Source organism: Corvus cornix, chromosome 1 (genome assembly GCF_000738735.6).
Source record: "Corvus cornix cornix isolate S_Up_H32 chromosome 1, ASM73873v5, whole genome shotgun sequence".
Classification (NCBI taxonomy): domain Eukaryota; kingdom Metazoa; phylum Chordata; class Aves; order Passeriformes; family Corvidae; genus Corvus; species Corvus cornix.
In genome coordinates this window covers 57188598-57211172 of record NC_046332.1, presented here as the reverse complement: position 1 = coordinate 57211172, position 22575 = coordinate 57188598, and the positions used below count along the sequence as shown (strand labels likewise).

Here is a 22575-nt window from a genome sequence, read left to right as displayed (position 1 = left end):
TAAATGTACCGTCTTTTTGTTTAAAACCACTGCCCTTTCTCCTGTCACTGCAAGCCCTGGTGAAAAGTCTCTCAGTCTTTCTTATAAACCTGCTCTATATTTTGAAAAGGCACAATAAATTCTCCCTGGAGCCTTCTCCACTCCAGGCTGAACAACCCCAGCTCTCTCAGCCTGTCTTCACAGGAGAGGTGCTCCAGCCCTCTGATCATCTTTATGGTCCTCTGTGGACTCGTTATGTCCTTCTCATGTTGGGGCCCCCAGAGATGGACACAGCACTCCAGGTGGGATCTCACCAGAGCAGGGCAGAGGGGCAGAATCCCCTCCCTTTCCCTCCTGGCCATGCTGCTTTTGATGCAGCCTAGGATGCATTTGGGTTTGTGGGCCACAAGCTCACATTGCCAGGTCATATCCAATTTTTCATCCAGAGGTACACCCAAATCCTTCTATCATTTATCCTAATCAATGGATTAGGATGAAGGGGCTGAGGGACAAATCTGTGTAAAGTTCAACCCTCTGAATAAGAGCTGTCTGTGGACATCTCTCTGGAACTGGATAACTGAAACCACAGAAAGCTGCTCTGTAAAACAGTTGGAAAAAAAATCTGTTCTGCTCCAAATGCAATAAATACTAGAGAGCACTAGTAAAACTCTGTTTTAATTAACTTTATTAGTATAGCTAAAACACAGTGGAACCGAGCTTACATTTTTTCTTTAGGCAAATTTAAGTGAAAGCTTTTAGTATTTTGCTTTGTTTACATGCATTACAGAGTATTTTGTTGAGTGAAATTGATATTAGTCAAAGCAGGCATGCTGAGGCCGTGACCTTTCCACAAATTAAGTTAAGCTACGGCTCTGCCAGTTGTAAAACTGGCAGAATAAAGAATATTCCTTATGAATACTTCCAAAGGATAGGACAAAAGAAAAATCATGAACAGTTAGGAGATGAAGATTAAACTGAATGAAAACCTCTAACAGTCTTTTTGGATGTTAGGTCACCAATTTGGTTACTGTACCAGCCAGTGAGTGTTGGTCTGAAACCCTAAATTTTCTTCATTTCTTTTCTTTTTCAATGGTGGTATCTGAAGAGAGCTACCACAATGTGGCATAGCTGCCTTTCTGCTTAAGGAAGCCAGAGACCTGAAAAGATAAACAATATAGGTAAAAATTGAGATAGAATCACAATCATTCCCTGTACAGATTTAATGAATTTTGTTTCCCAGTATGTGGCTTATATTACATGTTTGTCTATTTATCAAATGCAATTTGTTTTTTTAATATGTTCTGTTTTGTTCTGTTTATTTTCTTTTTTAATCAGGTTTAAGGGCTGGTCTAGCTGCTTCCATTGCAGGAAGTTCAATTATTAGCAAAATGTTGCTAGCAAACATCGATCCATTTGGTGCTACGCCATTTATTGACCCAGATCCAGATTCCTTGTAAGAAATGTTTTTTCTTCCAAATGTACTGTTTTGCTTTACTTTGCTTTCCTTAAGGGCATCCTTCTTATGTTTTTGTAGTCTCTTGTTATTTTGCATGATGAAGTTCTTGTTTGCTGTCATTTGGCAGTAGACCTCAGTGTCTGAAAAGAAGCTGGATTGTGCTGGTTAGGTTATGAATAGTGCAAATTTTTTGCAGCCGCTGAAAATAAGGGGAGAGATTTTTTCTCTTATTGCTTGCTCACCTGGAGGAGGAAGACAGTAGTCTTTCAGAGCTGGGTTTTTCAGCCCAAACCAGTTTACTCAGGAAGATTCAGAGGAAAGATCTCTTGAAGTGTCTTAGTTCGTATTCCGTTCTGTGACCAATGACAATCTTGGTCAAAGATGTTTGTGTGTCCAGGTTCTGTACAAATGTACACCTAATTTTGTCTTTTCCTCTAACAGGGAGGGATATTCAGAAAAATGTGTCATGAACAACTACTTTGGTATTGGATTAGATGCAAAAATTTCACTAGAATTTAATAACAAGCGAGAAGAGCACCCTGAAAAGTGCAGGTAATCTAAATGTCAGTAACAGAGCCAAGATGTTTCCACTCTTTCTTTTTCCTTACTTCTTTGTATGAATTTCTTAAATTCTTTTCTTTTTCTACAAATACAAGACACAATAATGTGTATATGTCAATATGTGAATCTTGTTTTGCCTCCTTTCAGAAGTCGGACGAAAAATATGATGTGGTATGGAGTTCTTGGCACAAAAGAGCTACTGCAGAGAACTTACAAGAACTTAGAACAAAAAGTTCAGCTTGAGGTAAATTTTATTTATGAAGAGAGTTGCTTGCACAATGTGTAGTGAAGAATTAGTGCTTGCTTTTGAAACCTGTTAGCGTTCTTGTGTCAACCCAAGCTGACCTCAAAGGCACTGTGTAAAGATGTGCTATGTGAAAGTTGGTTCTCCAAGTCATGTTTTTGAGTAAAATGTCAGTACTTTAAGATCACAAAATACCCAGAATTATGTTTCTTGTCATTACTGGGTTGAAAAAAAAAAAAATTGTATAGGTAGGATATATTTCTTAATGTTCACTGCATCAAAAGAGAGACCAGGTTTTAAGGGCAACAACAGAAATGACCATAAAATAAGAGAAGAAAAGAGATAAGGAGTCTTAATCCTTCAGGTTGAATTTAAAGTATCTGAAAGCTACACATATAGGGAGAGCACATAAACAGTAAAAAATTCCTGGCAAAAGAGAGGAGATTCTGAATATGCATCACAAGAAGCCCAGCTGCACCAGTAGGGACTTTCTCTAGTAGTCACACAAAAGAAGCACAGTGTTATTACAGCAACAACAAATTACATGTCTAAACATAATTATTCTTTGGCTTTTAAGTTCTAACATAAAATCTAAGTCTTCTACTTGGTACTAGGAACTTAAAGGAGATATAAATGATTCCCAAATGCAGAAAAAGACTGCAAGATGGTTACTGTGATTTTCACCCAAAGAATATCTAAGGTGGATTTTGACAGAGAACATATATAATTTCTCTTTTTATTTCATGCTAAGTATTTCATTTAGAAGTTTATGATATTTGTATGAGGGTAACTTTTTAAGTTGAAAGAATAATTTTAGGTTACTGGAGCTCTTTCTCACTTTGAGATTTAGGAGGATTTTGTCTGGTAGCAGCAGATTGCTGTTAGCTAAGGATTGAGTAATTATCAAGGAATTATGCAGTAGTTAGCAAATATAATGATGGGAAAGAACGTTATGTATACTGCAGATTGAATTCTAATTTAAGGATCTTTTGAATTGGATTCAAATAAGATTCAATAATACTGCTGACCTTTCCAAAATTATTTTTCAGTATTTCTGGAAGTAAAAATTTCATATTTACTGTTGCCTTGCACAATATTACGTATATTATGCCCACATATTCAGGCATTAGAGGCAGACCTTTACTATAACACAAATGGCTGTGCAGCATCTATTAATATCACACCATACTTTGGATACTGTCACATCTTGATTAAAATGTTACAGTCTGTCTTGTTCCTAAGATTAAATCACAAAAAGAGAACACTAAGCACGTTTGGGAAATAATTTGCATCTCTTTCTCCTCCTGATAAAGGTGCTACAGATTTTGTCCTTATTTCTTTAGATTTTCTATTTCATTTGTATAATTTTAATATCCTTCTGTGGGACTGGTAATGTGCAGTAATCCAGCAATCTTCATTAAAGGCAGCTTGACCTGCAACTTCATGGTCCATAAAGTGACACCTGGGTCCGGAATTTACCACCTTGTGTTTCTAATTTGCTTCAATTCCATGCCTGTGGCACTGCTGGAGGATTTGACTTTTGACTCCCAGTGGAATGCTTTGAGATCATTGAGCTCCCCTCTGCAGGCAGTTGTACTGCTGTAAGTCAAGAGTGATTTCGCTGATGTCTGTAAATTTACTCTTGACCAAAAGTGAGATTGACTTATGTCATCCCAAGATTGTGTTGAATAGGACATGGAGTTGTTTATGGGTTTTGGGAGATAAAGAAGTAAGAAAGAAGGACTGAATGGTTGGACATAAGACCGACCTCTTATCTACAAAATCAACAACTCCCATCCACAGCCAGGGTGACACCTGTGGGGTCAGTCCTAGATTTGTCTTTGCACTTTTGGGAGGAGACTGAAATTATTTTTACAGGAAGTCAGCAATACATGCAAACACTGACAGCTAACCACATGTTTGTGACTATTCCAGAAATATTCTTGGATATTCCTGACACAACCCCCACCGCCCCTGGCGTTAAATGGACTTGACTAAATAACAAGTCTGTTGCAATTTTGGGAACGCTGACATAGGATGGAAGACTAGTTACTGAATGTATAAATGAATCTTTTTTTATGTCCTTGGCAATCTTACTGTGTGCACTCAGGGAGATTGATTTTTTTCACTGCAAAAAGATTTTTAATCCTTGATGGACTGACTATGCTCTAAGTGCATAAGAAATTTCCTAACAAGGGATGTGAAAATGTTTCTTTCAAGACTCATTGAACACCAGTGCTGTAGATACTACAGCATGTAGATCTACACATTTTTTAGCTCTGCAAAAATCAGTGCTAAGATTGGAAAGAAGAGGTTTTTTTTACAGGTGCTTCTTTGCATGGAGGGAGTAGTCTTGTGTCAGACCTCTTAATGACTTTGCTCTCCCCTGCCAGCTCTGTTGAAGCTTTGTGTGCTACAAATGGCTGATTACTTTTGTCATATTATTTATGTACTGAAGGAGCTTTTATCCATTACAGTGTGATGGACAGTACATCCCCCTTCCAAGCCTGCAGGGCATAGCTGTGCTAAACATTCCCAGCTACGCTGGTGGGACTAATTTCTGGGGTGGAACCAAAGAAGATGATGTAAGTAGCATTTAAGAGACTTAACCTTCTGGGCAAAACCAGCAATAAATATAGTGAACTGCTTTTCTCACTTGATTTTAATAGTACTAGCATATAGATTGGATAACAAGTTTTATTTGAGGAGGCTGTTTCAGTTCAAAATGTATTGCTGTTTTTTTTTTTTACTGAAAATATATTCCATGATGTTTTGCTGTCCATTGTCTTCTGTCATGTCCATTCTAGCAGACATGTTCATAATAAAGCATAATTATTTTGTTTTTTAAATGGTTCTATGAATATTTTTAGAAACTAATTTTATAAACAGAGACACAAATAATTTCTCTCTATATTGTTTTACAGACGTCTGTAAAAAAGGTTTTTGAAAGCATAGATTCCTCTGTTTGCCATAGTCTAACAACAGGCAAGGTAGACAGGATAATCACTCAAAGTTTATACCTTAATTTTCTTCTTGTTCTTCAAACAGCTTTGCTGTGAGGGATGGTGATTCAGAAAATGAAGACTGATGCATTTAGTGACTGATAATTTAGTGGGAGTAGTAAAGTGGTTTTTGAATATTTTTTTCAATGAACCTTTAAAATACTTTAAGATACCTTTTTCCCCTTTTTTCTTTCCTAAGAAAAGTTTAGTTTCTTCCTAACTCCTAAGAAACATTTCACCACATGGATACCTAAATGCCTTACAACCTGGAACAGTGTTACTGCCTCTATCCACTTCACTCACAGTGCACCAACTGTAATTACGAGCAGATTATCCTAATCTGCATGTCCTGATTTAGTGTGTGATGTCTGAATCACCTAAAACTGTAGTTGCAAACTGGCCTGTGATTTTAGTGTAGACAATCCATGATTTTTTTGCCAAAAAGTTTTGGGTCTCTCGTGAGTTGTTATCCTTTCATTTTTTAATACACACATACGAACATACATATAGATAATATACATAATTTAATATAATATATTACAATATCTATTATATATAATTGCCTGTTTATATTATAATACATATATAATTGCATACATATATGTATGTTTTATACATGTGTATATATATAGACACACATATAAAAGTGAAAAAAGAATTTTAGACATGTTTTAGTGTCCTTTTCTTATTTTTGGTATATGTCAGAGGATGGAAATTTTGTTTATATCTGGCAATGGATATCTAAAATTTTTATATATACTCCATGTTCATAGTCATACCATGAAAACTGCTCTAACATCTGTTCAGCCCCTGTTCAGGAGTTTATTTTTCTCCCTGAACTGCTTCAGTGAGAGAGAAGATCTGTCCTAGCTTTCATACTGCTATACAGCAAATGTGTAAGTCATGGAACAGTTTTACTATTAGTCTTCTAGTGAGCAGATGTGGCAGCAGAATGACATTTTTGTTCTGGACAGAGCTGGGAGCATAATTCACTGCTTTAGTGCAGTCTTGAATGACTCTTCATTGAAAGGTGGTGGTGATGGTCTGAAATGCTGCTGGTTTTTCTTGTCTGGACAAATGAAAGATGTTGCCTTGACAGCTGTGATTATTGCTGAAACATTAGCAGTGAGCCAGGCAGAGCATCTGTACCCTGACTGGCTTGAGCAAGACTTGTTAAGGCATGTTATTTTGGTGTCCAGAAGACAGTCTGGAAACATGACCTGCAACAGGAAAGAAGTAAATTTGGATGTTGATCCATAGAGACTGGTTTGCCTTTAAAAGAAAAAAAGGAGGAAAAAAAAGATTGGTTTTCAGTACAGATATTACTGGTGGAGAGACACAGAAGAAGACTGGGTTGTGTTTTTCCTGCCCTTTTGCTGAAATGGCAACACAGAGTAAATGAAATTTTACAAGTACTTTTTCTTAACACATGCCAGAACTAGCCCTGTGAATGTCAGTTACTGGATCAAGAACTCTCCACACTTTTTCTCATGGAATAGCATAATCACCATCTTGGTTCTTTTCAAGATGTTCATATACTCATGCAGAAAATGGAAAAAATTCCATGGAAGCTGCAAAAAAAAAGTCGGCTGGAGAAACTGGGATTTTCTCATCTGGTCTCAGGTGTTTCTGATGCAGCTTGCTCTGCCTAAGGTGCCAAGTGAGGGAGTCCAAGTACTGCTCAGAGGCACTATCTCCCTACCCTTTAAACTCTTCCTGGAGTGATTTCTCCTGCTGATTTTTCACCCTCATTGCTCCCTATTGCACATCAAGATGAAATGGCCAAGCTTCAAGTGACCTTAGTGTGGTATCACCCACCAGACCCAGCTGAAGTCCAGCCTGAGATCTGTCCTGTGGCTGAATTCCCCGGCAGGACACCAGGTGGCAAGACTTCCTGCACTTTATGTGAGCGTGTGGAAATTCAGTACCTTGGCTGCATAGGAGGACATGTGTTCCATACAGAAGTGGTTTTCCTATTTACAGTGGATAATTATACACAGCACAAACAAGATTGTCTTCAGTATCAAAGCTGTGTTAAACAAAGCAGAGCGTGGACTTGGATGTTGGGTTCCAGAGAATTCACTATACAAACATAGAAGCACTTCTGAGAAGAAAAAGACAGCATTACTTCTCTTACCTTCAAGAACCTCTTAGATATTAAGTACATTAACCAAGCAGAGATTTGAATTGGCCTTTCATCTTGCCTTGAAAAACATTTTTTAATCTGAATGCTGAAACATGCCATCCTTCCTATATAAGGATATGCCTTGTCATTCAGATACTTTATATGCTATCGCATTGCTGTTTCAAATAATATTTGCCTGTTGTCTGTGGTCACTCATGTGACTTTGGAGAGACAGTGTAGTTATTGTATAATAGAGCATTTAAATGTTGGAAACAAATCTGTAAATGAATCTGTGTTTCATTGCAATCTAAGCAATGGATTTGCCATCAAAAATGGAATACTTTCTTTTCCTCACAGATATTTGGAGCTCCATCGTTTGATGATAAAATCTTAGAAGTTGTTGCTGTATTTGGCAGCATGCAGATGGCAGTGTCCAGAGTCATCAAACTGCAGCACCACAGGATAGCTCAGGTTTGTTGCTTACTTGCAAGCACGCAGGATAGTTGGCAGCAGTTTGGGATTCTGGCAAGTAGCAGGACTCTTGATGACCGCCTCTCTATACGTTAATAAAGTGCTGACAATGTTTGGTTTTTAGTGGGTAACAAATTGTCTTCAATGATGAATGAAGTATAGGAGGGCTTAATTCCTGAGACAGTTCTGGAGAGAAGCCACAGCTCCTCGTAATCAACAGATTACAGGTGGCCTGTCAGTCTCACCAGTATTTATTGCCCTGTAAAATAACGTGTTTGTTCTTTTCCAGTGTCGGTCAGTAAAGATCACCATACTTGGTGATGAAGGGGTTCCAGTGCAAGTCGATGGAGAGGCATGGATCCAGCCCCCGGGAGTTATTAAGATCATACACAAAAACAGAGCTCAGATGCTAACACGAGACAGAGTATGTTGCAGAAAGAGCTACCACTGATAACATTGGTTTCTGTAATAATTTGTTTCAGTTACAGTGTGAACAAAACAGTGCTTACAAAAATGTTTTATAACTATTTATATAATTCATACAGTTACTTACAGTTGTATAATTTCTATAATGAGCCGGATAGAGAATTATTCTTTTGTGTAAGTGGCAAAGCTTTGTTAATTTTTATTGGGTTTATTAGTGCTGTTCCTATATTCTTATTAATATATAGTAAGAATGGTCAACATTTTATCTATTCCTTCCTTCCTGCCCTCCTCCCTCCCTCCCTCCCTTCCTCCCCTTCTACTGCTTCTTTCTTTTTCTCTAGGTGTGTTATACCAGTCACATACTGGAAGTTTTAGCACAGTTGGATAAATAGCAAAGTTCTACACTGTCCATTTTTCAGAATAGCTTTCTGCAGATTTCTCTCCTGTATCTCTCTGTCCTACTAATCCCCCTCTCCCCCATGAGCCAGTCTCAGACAGAAGAGACACAAGCAGAACCTAGTTGCAAAGCCACTGGAGAGTTCACACTTGTCTAGGATTATTGTGTGAAAGGTACAACTGCCCCTCAGTTCTCCATCCACTAACTGGATCTTGGATTTAGGGTGGAGTTAATGGCATTCGAACTCTATTTTAGTAAATTTGGTTTTTTTCCCCACCATTTTTAATATTTGAATGCTGTATCAGTTTTGGATTTCAATCTTGCTATCCACACAAAATGTGCTTGCATTAGGGAATCACAAAATTCTGGAATTATTTGGGTTGGAAAAGACCTCTGAGATCATTGAGTCCAACCATTATCACTGTCTTTGTGTTCTTATTGGTTTGGAAGACACATTTTTAGGATAAGAGGGCAGAGATAGAGCAAAAAGCTTTCAGAAGTGATTTATTCTCTATACTAAATTTAAAAAATTTTGAATGTAAAGTTATTATTTAATCAGGTTGTACTATTTATATAAAATTAAATCATGCAGTTGTTTATTTGTTAAATTAAACTAAAATAATTATAATTTAAATTTATGTAAAATGTAAAACTAAAATTTTTAATGAGTAAGAATACTCCAAGTACTGTGAATTGAATGTGTAATTCATTTTGATTAGGCCTTTGAAAACACCCTGAAGTCTTGGGAGGACAAACAGAAGTATGATTCCTGCAAACCTGTCATTCGATCTCCCTTGTACCCTCAGCAAGCTGTTGAGTTGGCTACAGAAGAAGAAGTTGCACAGATCCAGCTATGCTCACAAGCTGCAGAAGAACTTATTACCAGGTACAGTAAAATTAATAAATTGGATTGGTAACCTAGACAACAAGACTGAATTATTAATGCAAATTCATACATACACTGAGAAGTGTACATTTTCCCTGGTTTTTGATTGTTTTGTTGCCACTATATCAGCTGTTTTTTTCCAATTTAAAAATTTGATTTTATTTTTAAGGCTCAGCTTCTTTTTGTGTGCTTTTCCTAAGTATTTTTTAAAATTTTATTTATGTGTTTTTCTGTTGGTTTTTTCTTTTTTGTGTCTGAAAACCAACTTTCTGAAGTAGCAACAGAAATGAAAACTGGAAAGTTTCTTTGCAAAAATTGAAGCTTCTTTTTCTATGGAAAAACAAAAATACAATTATTGGAAAAAACCCTCTGGAAGTCAACTCTAGAAGTCAACAGGATGGACACTTCAGTCATTCATATGGGCTGAGATAAAGAAAAGCTTTTTTTTTTTAAATCAGAACATTTTATAAAGCTGCTATTCATTTTATCATAGCAACAAATTATCTTTAGAATCAAAATCACCGAAAATATAAGAAAGGAAAAGCTACATACTCTATACTGCAGACATAGAAGAATAATTTAGTTTACCAATTACCCAAAGTGAAGTTTAGCCAAGACAGCTTAAAACCTTTACTGTTCTTGAGATGATCTGGAGGTTGTAGTTACAACTGGACCTCCCACAATATTAAATGGTTGCAGACAATTTTCATGCCAAATCTGAAGGATATGCCTTGTGAAAGAGGTGTAAATGTTTTTAGGATAATTTCAGGTAAGTTACTGTAATGTGCTAGAGTTTTCCTCTGTAATTTATTTGAATTAATAGAGCAACATGTTTTGGTCTTTTTTTTTTTTTTGTATAGCATTAGTGTTCTAAGACAAATAAATGTATCTCAATATTTGTACCATCATAAATAATCTGTGTGATGGATATAATTTATATGAGGTGCTATATTGCTTGAAGAGATGCTTGACTTTCAATTTTTGTTAAAAAGGACTATATTTTTCTAAGAGTGTTTTGTGAAACACATCTTTGTGTACTTTCTCATCTGATGAAGTTGTGTACTCAAGTATTATTCTTTAAAGAAATTAAGAAATATTATTCTCCTTTTTTGATGTTTTTGTAGGATCTGTGAAGCTGCAAAAGTACATGGCCTCTTGGAGCAGGAGCTTGCTCATGCTGTTAATGCATGTTCACATGCATTAAATAAAGCCAACCCAAGGTTTCCTGAGGTAGGGAAGAACAGAGATTTATGTGCAAGTAAATCAGATATAACAAGGGTGCACAAGCTTGTACCTTGGGGGCTGTATTATAATCCATGTCTGTGGATGCATTCACAGACATTTTCATGCTTAATTGCTATCCAAGAGTTATACAGGGAAGGCAAAGGGGCTGAGGGGAAATGAGTTTCCTGGTTCCTCTCTTCACACTAGATAATCTGGGTGTTTTTAGGGATTGGACCCAGAAAAGATTAATTAGGTAGAGGCTGTCCATTTCTAACCTAAATTGACACATGGTAAATATATTAGTTGACATTTGCTTCTTTAAGTATGGTTAGTAGCTTACTTCTGCTAAGGATAGGGTGAAAATTTGGAATCAACAGTCATTGTTAAATGAGATTCACAACTTTTCTGATGGCCTTTGTCATATGTGGATTGATATGGTGGTTGGTCACTTGATGATCTTCAGGATTGTATTACTGTCATTCTAAATGAAGTTGAGGAAAAGACAGAAGATAGATACCACATTTTTGGTTTCTATTCTCAGCGCTGAACAGGTTGTCAGTTTAAAGCTAAACTGATGTATTTCTCCTAGGAGAAGGCACTTAAGATCTGTGCTGTAGACCAAGAGTACTTACTCTAAGTCTGACTTGCATCACTTCAAAGAATGTTTATGCTTCTTACTCCCCAGAGCCTTACCAGAAACACTGCCATGGAGATCGCTGTCAATGTGAAGGCCTTACACAATGAAACAGAATCTCTGCTAGTAGGAAGAGTTTCTTTGGTAAGGTCACAAAACACATGGTTTTATTCCTTCATTCAGATTATCTGTGATTTGTTCATTGCTGATTTTTGTAAATTGGTGCCAAAGTGAGGACACGCTGCAAAAAGATCTATAAGGTTGATAGGAGAAGATTACACTGGAGGATTTTGTGGTTGGATGAGAATGAGTTTTGAAATCTTCTCCTAGGCTGGCATCCATCTTGCCTTGCTTCAGACAGCTAAGTCATTGCTTGGACTCTTCTTGTTAATAGTCAGTGGAGAGAAATAAGTATCCTTGTGAGGCTGATCCACACTCAGCTGTCTTGGAGGCCTATGTTAGAAAAAGATGATTTATCTTCTAGAGACATAGCATTTAAGAGAACTTCTGTTGTACTATTATGTGATTATCTTCAGAGTTTGAGGAGAGCCTGGGGTGAGAGCTATTTAGACTCATACACTCAGCTTCTACAGATATAATCTGGGCAAGTAAATATCACTCTTTAATACCTGTCAGGAGGTATTTTATAATCTTTAACTGGTAAGTGTTTAGTAAACCCCTATTAGTACTTGAAGACTTTGCATCTTCTTTGGCAAGTGTTTCTGTCCCTAAAATGATGAAGATTTCTCAACAATTGTATCTGGATGTATAATTAGAAAACTTCGGTAATGACATTGTGAAGAAGAGAAAGATGTCAGGTTTTCTATGCAGGTCCAGTTTTACATTAAGAAGATACTCAGTAGGAGCAGTTACATTTTCTTTAGATTCAAAAGCATATTTATTACTAACTTGTTTATTTAAGTGTTGTAATTAAAAATGTATATTAATAGGATATTTTCCTTTAGCTGAGTTAGGGTATGAAACTTACTGCAGGTTCACATACCTTTTTAAACAAGTGGTAAATGGTATGAGTCTATTTTAGAGTAACCAAAAGTAAATATAGTCTAAAGGCTAATAATCATTTAAGTTATAGAAATAGTCAAAGATTAGGTTCACGTTTTATTTTCCAGTTTTTCAAAGGGAAAATTAGTTCGTTAGATGTTTTTGTCCAAGTAAAGGGAAAAAAATCTGCTGGGTTTTTTTTCAAATTGCTATTGCTAATTCCATCTATTTCAGGTTTAGTGGGGAATTAAAATAGAATTAAAATAAATTTTTAAATTACAAAAATTGAAATAATTTTGGAAAAGGAATTAGAAGAAAACATTTAAGTTGGTGATGCCATACTAGGACTGGTGAAATTTATTGAGACAGTCTGGAAATAATGTTATTATGGAACCCTTCCCATGGAAACATTACCTTTTCTGCAGCAGGTTGTGATCTCATTGTGTTGTTGAACTGGGCCCTTGCTCAGGCTCCCAAGCTTGATTTCAGTCATTTTTCCATTTCTGAATTTTTACATGTTGTACTTCTGCTTCTCATTATGGTTGTGCAAATATCTTCATGAGGCTACGTCAAGCCCTTTTTTAAATAAAAGGGCTGTTTGGAACATACCAAGATAATATTCCAGCAGTGTCCATTATGCTCATTTGACATCAAGCTCTCTTAGAACAGTATTTCACAGTCACAGTACAAGGCACCCTGGTTAACCTTATTGCCACGTATTTTATAAGTGCTGAGGCTGCCTGTATGTTGGTCCCTCGTTCTGCTAAAATAGAGACAGATGAAGTGTAAGATGTTGCTTGATGCATCGGCCGCTCCCATCATAAACTGTTCTCCTAAGGATCATTCTTCTCTGACAACGACAGACATTCTTTCTCTCATATCTCTTCACTTCTCCCTCATCCCTCTTTCCTATGATCAAAGCTCTTGAGAGCAGTAAAATCATGTCTTTGTTGCTTATACTACTTGGTTTAACCTCAACCAGCAACTAAGCTAGTACACTTGGAAAGCTGCTGCTTCGGTTGCCATTTACTGGCTATTGAGTTTTGCTGTTACAGCTCCTGAGGAAGAGAAAAAAACTTTAAATACATATAAAACAAGTCTGTGATTCCTGCCACTTCCTGTAAGAACTGTGATCAACAAAGTCCATACAACAGTATGAGCATTAGATCACAACGAATGGTAAAATACAATTTTTAGTGAAATGATAATATCATAAGATCGCAGAATGATTTGAGGTGGATGGGACCGTAAGGATCTTCTAGTTCCAACTCCCCTTTCATGGACAGGGACAACTTCTACAGCTGTCAAGATGGGACAATGAAGCTGACTTGTGGAATCTCACAGATGCTTATGGCTAGAATACAGTTTGGAAAAAATTAAAAATACTGTCTTTTGTCTAGATAATTTCCAAATGCACTGTTTTCATTTTTTAATTTTAAAAAGCATTCCAGTCTGAAACATGGCACAGTTTTCAAATGTATTAAGGGAAACGTATGATGGAGTGTTTCACTTCAACTGAATAAAGTTATCTGAACTCACTGAAATAAAATATTTTCATATCAAAAATTTAAATAGGGAAGGATTTTAAAAATCTTTTATTTTTATTTCATCTTTCATAGTGTGAATTTTTATCTTGGAAATAAGATTTTCCAAGATGTTGTAGGAGGAGAATTTGCCCTGAATTGCTGATTCTTTCTGTACCAAAATTATTATTTTGGCTTTATTTCAGGAGCACCATCAGATGATAATTTTTTTTTCCCCCAGGCAAAACATTCTCTTCTGAGAATCAAGCAATTAGATACATGCTTGTTGAGAGAGACTGAATTCTTTTCTTTGTTAATTTATAGAAAATAGATGACTTGAGTAATTTCTCAGAATTGAAAACACAAGAAAAGTGGCTCTTTCCCTGTGCTCCAAATTAACTGAACTGTTCACATGGAAAAAAAAAAAAGATAAGACAAAATAAAGATTGAAGTCTGCTTATGGACACCTGATTCTCTGAGCTTTAGCAGAGAAAATAACATGATAGCAAAGGGAGCTTATATTTCCAGTATCCCTATACTAGACAGTAAAATCTTACCAAAGATGGTCTCTTCTTTGAAAGATGGGAACAGATGCAAACTACTGAAGCAAAGGAAAGAAGTTTTTGTTAGGTAGGATAAATTAATGGGGTCTGTAATTTATCATCAAACTCCAAGAATGTCAAAATCTTCTTCTGGCACTAGAGATCCAAGATTTTCTTAAAACTCCATTTAAAAAATGCATTCACTAGGATGTAACAGAACTAGATCCTTTCAGAAGGATATTCTTCACTGCTTTGGGACTACTTTACTTTAAAGAGAGAAATAGATGTTCAGATTGCTTTATTAATGATTCCAAGCAACTTGGTCTAGGATTCAACTCTTTTCCTCAAAATGGTATTTCAGCAATCCCATATATGCTCAAAACATATTTTCAGAGGCTTGGCTGCCTGCCTTACCTCTTCCACACAGGTTCACTCACACAACAGCTGCAGAACAGTTTTCAGACTGGAGTTTTAAAGGAAATAGGTATCTCTGTAGGGTTCTCAAAGTCTTAATAGAGCCAAATTAATGTAGGTCATGAAGTCCCAATGCTTTTAAACAGCCACCCCTTTCTTTTCCTCTTTGGTCTTTACTGATGTCCTTGTCTTCTTGTCTCCTGCCAGGGAGTCCTTCCCACCCTCAGCCAGCAGCAGTGCCTATTGGTCCCTGTCTCACCTATTTAGAATGAGAAGTGCAGGTATCAGACCACCAGTGGAAGACCTTTGGGAAAGGAGCATCTTCAACAAGATCCATTTCCTCTTACTTGAACATGAGAGAGTGATCTACCATATGAACACATTTGCAAAAAATAACTAAGGCTTACTACCATCTACTCAATTTTTTTACACCACTTTTCATACAAAGATTTTCCAGATGCTTGCTCTTCTCAGCAGGTTTCCTCTCCCTTGTGTTGGTAGTTTCCATTTCTAGTGTGTCCTCGTGGTGGTGTTTTCAAGTAACTCTTGCTCCGTAAAGACTCAGGAGAGTAGTGAAGGATGACAGAGATTGACAGCTATGTCCAACTGGTCTGCACCAAAAGTCTCAGCTGTCTTAGTCATCCCTTTGTGACTGGGACCATACTAAATGTAGTGGCAGGGTGGTCTTACACATCTCTGAAGGAAAGTCTAATTTTGGAAGATTATTTGTTCTTCACCATTTGTTGACACTCACCATGAAGTAGTTATCTGTGTGTGTGGTAACAAGATATCTAGATTTAAATGTTAAATCTCAATGAAACTAAAAGTCGTATTTTTCTGGCCTGTTTATGAACAGCAGTTAGAAGCTCCCCATGAAGAACTGTTGTCTGATGCTTTGCACAGTGTGGAAATAGAGTTGAGAAAACTTGCTGAGATTCCTTGGCTTTATTATGTTTTTCAACCAAATGATGATGAGGTAAGTTTGATTAATACATCCTGATTTTTATTGAACTTAGTTTTCTTTTGATAGGGAAAGGTAAGTTACAGCCTTTCATGATCTGGTGAGGAACTTTCAGTAGTGATGCTGGATCATTTCTGTCTGCTGTGAACAAACTTCTAAGCTTAGGGCTTTTTTTTGGTGTTTTGTTCCCTTTTGTGAATGTAAAGGTTTTGACTGCTAAATGAATAAATGAAACATGTATATTTAATTTATATTTAATAATTCAAACATGTATAGAGTTAAATCCTGACATTATTCTTTACAGAAGTAAATTTGGGTCTTGCTTTTTGAGATTAACTATGAATTAACATCACAAGCATATTATTTAACTGTTGTTTTCTCTTAATTAAAGGTAACTATGCCTCTTTTGTCATGCAGGATCCCCCTCTGGATTACGCTAAAAGAAACAACAGAAGTACAGTGTTTCGTATAGTGCCAAAGTTTAAAAAAGAAAAAGTTCAGAAACATAAGACCAGCCCTCAGCCTGGTATGTGTTTTGAATTTGCAAGAAAAGTAGTAGTATTTGCAGAAAATGTGATTTTATGCGATTTTTTGGTAAGGCGTGACATGACTTACCTAAGACTAAAGTCAAAGTGAAAAGCAGCTGAGCTAACTGGCATCTTCATTAGGATAAATATTTCTTTCAGTGCATTTAGAAAGCATTCAATAGGACCCCAATACTTCCAAGTGAACCAAAGAACTACTGTGAAAATACTTAGAAGTTTTATCATGCAACAGGATCTGTGTCTTTGCTGGTGGTTACATTCGATTTACTCATAGGCATACAAGCCATGGGTAAACACATTGTTTCCCTGTGAAGCTCCAATTCAGGTTTTTCAGGTTAGTTTTAGGTGTGAAATAGTTTTTATCACACTGGTTTAATTAACCAGTTATTCTTAAATTTTGGATGGGTTATATGCTCAATAAATGAGACAGCTCAAACAAAAAATCATGATAGTCAATACTGATTTTTTAATTAGAAGTTGAACAAACTCCACTCTCCTCTCTTCCCATTTTTATTTGTGAACTTTCTTCCTTAAGATTATGTCCAGGAGGTAATCAGTGATTAGATGGTCTTAAAACTGTTTCTACATCTTTATTTTTCAAATGAATGGTTGATCACAATCTGCAAAATCTTGCAGTTGTTGATCAGATGTAAGTTTCAGATAAGATGTCAGATTTCTCTTCATTTTAAAGTGAAGCGATCAGCATTGAATGAAGTTGCAAAATTATAGCAATAAGTAGCATAACTATTTTTTTAATATGTGTGGTCTTAATAGGACTAATGTGGGCAACTAACCTTAGAGAACAATGTTTTACAGAGAGCTTCTTAATGGCCTGTGTAACACAGTAGCTTAAAGAGTACTTTTTGTCTTAAGAATACTAGAATCTGTTAATTGAAACTGGACTTGCTTGCTGCCATTGCTATATTTGAGGTATGGTTGCTATTTTAATTTTACAAGGGTAATTAGTTTTTGAAGGCTTCTCCTCTCCTTGGATGACTACTAATAAATTAATGGCATAAAGCTGAACAACATTAGACTTTGCGTCACTGATCCTAAGCTGGTTTAATGTGAATTTATTGGGACATGAGGTTTTAAAGGCTTTACTGAAGAAACAGGAGTAAAGCTGAAAGCATGGCTGCAAAGCAAAGAACCCCAACTTTGTTTAGATACTTTCTCATGTTAACTGCTAACCTGTAACCTGCATGTAAAAAGGAAATTGTCAGTTTTTGTGGAAAAGACACCTCTAACCTTTCCCTTTGCTAGCACGGCAATTCTACTCTGTTTTCCACTCTCTTTGGCCTAACCTTTGCTTGTGATGCATTTGAGCATGTAGAAATTAAGGGGGTTTTGCTCTTAACTTTGGTAGTTCAAAAATGGGGCACAGATGAAGTTGCTGCTTGGCTGGATCTGCTCAGTTTGGGAGAGTACAAAGAAATCTTCATCAGCCATGACATCCGAGGCTCTGAGCTTTTACATCTGGAAAGGCGAGATCTTAAGGTATTTCCTTTGTGCTACTTTTCTGCTATTGACCATTTTCTTTGAAACAACAACAACAAACTTTTCTTCTTTCCTTGCACTTGTCATTGCTTGTAGCTTGGCTTACACTGTGCAAATATGCAATAAACTAATATGCGCTGTCCTTGGGCCTGACTTTCTGAAGTGCTGACTTGAACTCACAACCAAGAATATCTGTGTTATCCAAAATTTCCTTCTTTTTTTTTTTTTTTTTCCCACTTTATGTAGAATGATAGTGTTGCAGTTTATGTCAGAAGGCATAGGAGAAGCACATTTGATATCTTACTGGCATCTGTGTAATATAATGTTTTCTTCAAGAGTTCACTGTTTCCTTTAAACATGATCAGTATGGATCAGTTGATGGTGGTCATAATAATTTTGAATCTATCTCTTGCAAGGGCTGATCTACTCCACATGATTTGTTGTGTATATATTGGATATGGTGGATATGAGAGAGAGAAGAAGCTTAATAAATTGCAGCATTGGGCTTACATGGTGTTGGTGTTTGTGTGTCAAAATAGGTTTTCTCATCCCTGGCCGACCTCTGATTTTGGCTGCATAAATTCTTAAAAAAGAGTATTTTATTTTGACTCCAAAATTGTAAAACTTTTCTCCGCTGAGGTCAGATAGATAAGTTTTGCAGGGAGAAATGTTATCCAGCAGTTTCAGGCTGTTATTTAAGCTTGCTGGTCGTTTTCAGGAATGACTTAAGTGCATCCATTATATGTAATAGCAGCTATATCCTTGGGGATTCATTACATTACTTTTTCCAGGAACTAGGTAGTAATGAGTTCTTGGTAATGTGTTTTGCAACTGCTTTCAGCACATAAGAGAGGAAATAGGATATTGTATAAATTGCAAACATTTACATTTAGAGTGCAAGTCATTGCTCTAGCCACAGTGCAGTAGTCTCCAGGTAGAGACAATATTTTCATACAAATGTGTTATTTTATGTAAAGTTTTTTTATACAGTGTGAAATCCTGGTGTTATAAGGTAGTGCTTGCATTGTGTGACTGTTGCAGTAAAAAGCTGTTTCTGAAAACAGCTGTGTTTGAGATAATCTGTTTGGCTGGTGTGTATTATTTTACTCTTCGGTATTAGATTGCCTAAGCTTCTTTCCATGGAAGTTAAATTCCTTTCTTTCAGAGTAGTTCTGGACAGAGAGGGACAGCTTCAGGACAGTCCCTCCCTGAAAAAATTTAGAAATAGAAAAATGTCCAAGCAATCCACCACAGTGTTCCAGTGATGGATGTTGCAAGTCCCTGTTCTGAATGGGTGCTGCACAATCTTAAAATTCAACTGAGAAACTCAGCATCACACAATGCATAGGTTTGCTAAGATGTTAAGAAAATTTTAAAAGTCCAACTCGTTGGAATAAATGATGGATGGGTAAGATCAGTGTTGAACTAGACATGGCTTCTGGCCATGCCTTATTTCTTATAGGTACCAATTTGACTGCATGCCCAGAGGACTGGCACTTAAACCAGGTAAATATCTGCAGCAGGATAATTATCAACTCGTTATCCCTGTTGCTAAGGCTCATGCTGGTTCAGTGTAAATAAAACCCCATCACAAAGGTCTATACCATGAAATATCTGAAGGCTTGTCTTAGAGGGCCTACAGAGAGCCTGCTGTCTCCTCTACCTAGTGCTGCCTGGAGACACGTAGGACGAGGAGTTGCTCTACACAGGTTGCCAAGGGCATGTCCTGAGCTAACCAAAATCTTGCTCCAGAATCACCCCATGTGCTTGTTAGCAGATGCTGAGAGCTTCCAAATCAGTGCTGTTTGTAAGCTAGGCCAGGCTTTTGGCGGGGCATGGCTTGCACTCTGTGTAAGAGCACTGAAGTTAAATAGCAGAGTTTAGCACTCATCCTGCTGATTGTGTGCAGGTCTCTGCAGGGAGCCCATCAAAGATGGCTCAGGCAGCCTGCAGTTTGCTGCCAGCAACCTGAATTGGTGCCAAGATGTTGTACTCAGGAAACGAGCAACACGTCACAAGCTGCCCTGTGAATCTTTCCTCCCTTTGGCTATTGAGATGTGCAGATGAGCCTTCAGTGCTCTTGCAAGCTATAATCTGTCTACAGCCTCTCCTCCACTGCCAGGCCCATGCTTCCTGACAAGCTAAATGGGGTCACCATTGATTCATGAGCTCCTAACTCATGTGCAATAGATTTACCTTTATTACCTTTCATGTCTGCAGAAGGAAACATTGCTGCCTATTTTAATTGAATCCTCTGGGCCCACCTTTCTTTCTGTGGTCAAAAGTAGAGATAAAAAGCAGTATGGAAAAGGATTTGATGAAACACTTTTCCTTTTGCACACATTGCTGGAACAGATTGATATGCTGACAGAAGAATCGGGCGCCTCTAATTAAATTTCTGCATAGCTTGTGAATCCCATTCTCAGGGAGCTCTGTGTGGCAACTGGCTAATGAAGAACCAGAATGCCTCTTTCCACTCAGTCCTTGCAGTAATGCCCTTTCTCCAGCCTCCTATGCCTGATTTCATTTAAGGGGATCTTAGAAATTTACACCCATATGATTTTCCTTTGCTTGAAGAATGGCTGGGCAGTGAATTGTGAATTATTCTGTAGAAACTGTAGAAAGAAGGCTTGGTGTGACTTTTTTTTAAACTTTATTCAACAAGCAAACTTGTTGAAAACTAGACTGATTTTTCTGAAATAAATACTGGCATTCTTAGCATTGATAACCATGTTCCTATGAATGCAACTTAGTCAGAACTGCAACACATTTTGTAGAACGAGGGGATGATGTCGCCTTAAAACTCCATAGCAATGTTGGTTTCCTTGGAGAAAGGGTTTCCATGCCACAGATCAACTTGATAAGCAGTGCCAGTCAAGCTAAAATCTGTGCTGAGGACTGTGACACTTCATCCTGTGTTTTGAAGTAGCATGTTTTGAAAAGTTTCTTTCATGGAAAAGGTTTGTAAGACTTGTTAGACTTCAGACATACTAGACGGCTTTTTACACTGGGGATGTAAGTAAGGTAGATTTCTCATTTAGAAGATGTTATTGTTAAGGAGTGTTTATGTAACTTGTTTACTAGTGGTGGTACATTTGGCCAAAAAATGGCCAGGAAATGGCACAGTGGTTAGGAAGAGCAGGAGAGGTGATGCTGTAGTTCTCAGGCCATAGCTGGGAAAAAAGAAAGGCTGTTTTTTTTCCTCAGACTCTGGACAGAGTCTCTTCTTCAAAACTGTATTTTAGTCAAATTGAGTTTTTTTAAATTAGATATCAAATAGATATGAACAGATTATGTAGAGGATGATGAAACCCATGCATACACAAAAATGCAGAGACATTTGAGGATCTTGTTCTTTGAATGATGGATGATTTGCTGATGTAGCAGATCCTTTTAGTCTGAGATGAGAGAATTTCAGCAAACTTCTGTGCATGAGCAGTAAACTGAGAATACTAGATAGCATCTACTATCAGAATAGTATAAATTCTGGTTTCCACCAAACAAAAACTATTATAAAAGCATAAAATTTCAGCGTTTCTGGTTGGGGATTTTTCCCCCTGGAAGTGTAGCAGAAAGTGGTCCCCCAAATTTTTTGATGAGGCTCTGAGACTTGCTGTTCTGATATGAGTTACAGCAACTTCACCTGGAACAGAAATAAACCCAAAATCTCTTGCCTCTGAATCAAAGGTGTTGTGAAATGCTTTACAAAGGTTGGTGGGAAAAGTGGCTGAGTTTTATGGGAATTTCATTAAATGTTTCTTTCCTCTGATTTTGAAGTCTGGCAGCATCTCACTATGTTGCTTATCCAACAGAAGTTCTACTCATGAAAAAATATTTTTTCTGAAGTATTTGTAAGTTCTTTAAATTGTCTGGTTTATTGTGGTTTGGAAAGTGTCCTTCTGGGTTTTCCCTTATGTAGAATTTCTTCCACATAGCAACTAGGCTATTTCATTAGTTTCAGTAGTCATGTGTGGTTTTGATTTACTTGAAAATTAAGTTTAACATAAAAAGAACGGTATTACAGAAATGTAAAATTATAAATATTACTGTCATTTTAGGATGAATTTGACTACTACCTACATTAACTCTCTTAACTTAAAACTTAGTACTACATTTGTTTATAAGAGAGATGACTATTAGAGAAAATAAAATATAAATTGGATGTGATGTGGAAAATCAGGAGTTTTTTTCAGGTAGGTTTATGAACAACACTTGATTTGGGAGCTCTTATGGACAAATCTTGAACTTCTTAATGCTGACACCTTTGTGCCAAAGTTCTGTGAAGGATGACGATCTATTTATAGTGCTGATAGTTTTTAACTGAAGAAACAACCAAGTATTTTTTCTCTCTAACATAACCAGAATTCAGTCTTGACTCTCTGAAAATTAAACCATCTGTTTAATCTTGGCTGTGCTACCTTTATAACAAAATAATTAATTCATGCCCATTTTACCACCCCTTTCTTTCAAAATTAAATACATGCTAACATTTTATAATAATATGGAATACAGATTTTCTGAGGTCTCTGTAGAAATGTAGATACAGTCTGCGTAGAGTACATACAGAGTAATATATATGGTTTCATTTTCCACTCTGTATGAGAAAATTTTTTTCAAGCTGCCTAATTATACTCCTTTCTTTTTGATGTCTTTGTAATGGAAAAATCTTCCTATTAAAATGAAATG

At 36.8% G+C, this 22575-nt stretch overlaps 1 protein-coding gene across 6 annotated transcripts in view; it reads left to right on the top strand.

The window, feature by feature from the left end:
• The window catches only part of DGKH (diacylglycerol kinase eta), a 168890-nt gene that overhangs the window by 134784 nt on the left and 11531 nt on the right, over positions 1 to 22575 (top strand). For 4 of the 6 annotated variants that reach the window (XM_039568122.1, XM_010405616.4, XM_010405617.4 and 1 more), the window contains 12 exons: positions 1315 to 1432; positions 1877 to 1987; positions 2144 to 2240; positions 4718 to 4825; positions 7725 to 7838; positions 8128 to 8262; positions 9381 to 9547; positions 10672 to 10777; positions 11457 to 11549; positions 15743 to 15862; positions 16265 to 16373; positions 17759 to 17889. In XM_039568122.1, the coding sequence (XP_039424056.1) occupies positions 1315 to 1432; positions 1877 to 1987; positions 2144 to 2240; positions 4718 to 4825; positions 7725 to 7838; positions 8128 to 8262; positions 9381 to 9547; positions 10672 to 10777; positions 11457 to 11549; positions 15743 to 15862; positions 16265 to 16373; positions 17759 to 17889 (1409 nt within the window). The remainder of the gene's footprint in view (positions 1 to 1314; positions 1433 to 1876; positions 1988 to 2143; positions 2241 to 4717; positions 4826 to 7724; positions 7839 to 8127; positions 8263 to 9380; positions 9548 to 10671; positions 10778 to 11456; positions 11550 to 15742; positions 15863 to 16264; positions 16374 to 17758; positions 17890 to 22575) is intronic. The other 2 variants (XM_039568131.1, XM_010405621.4) reach the window with 1 other exon arrangement.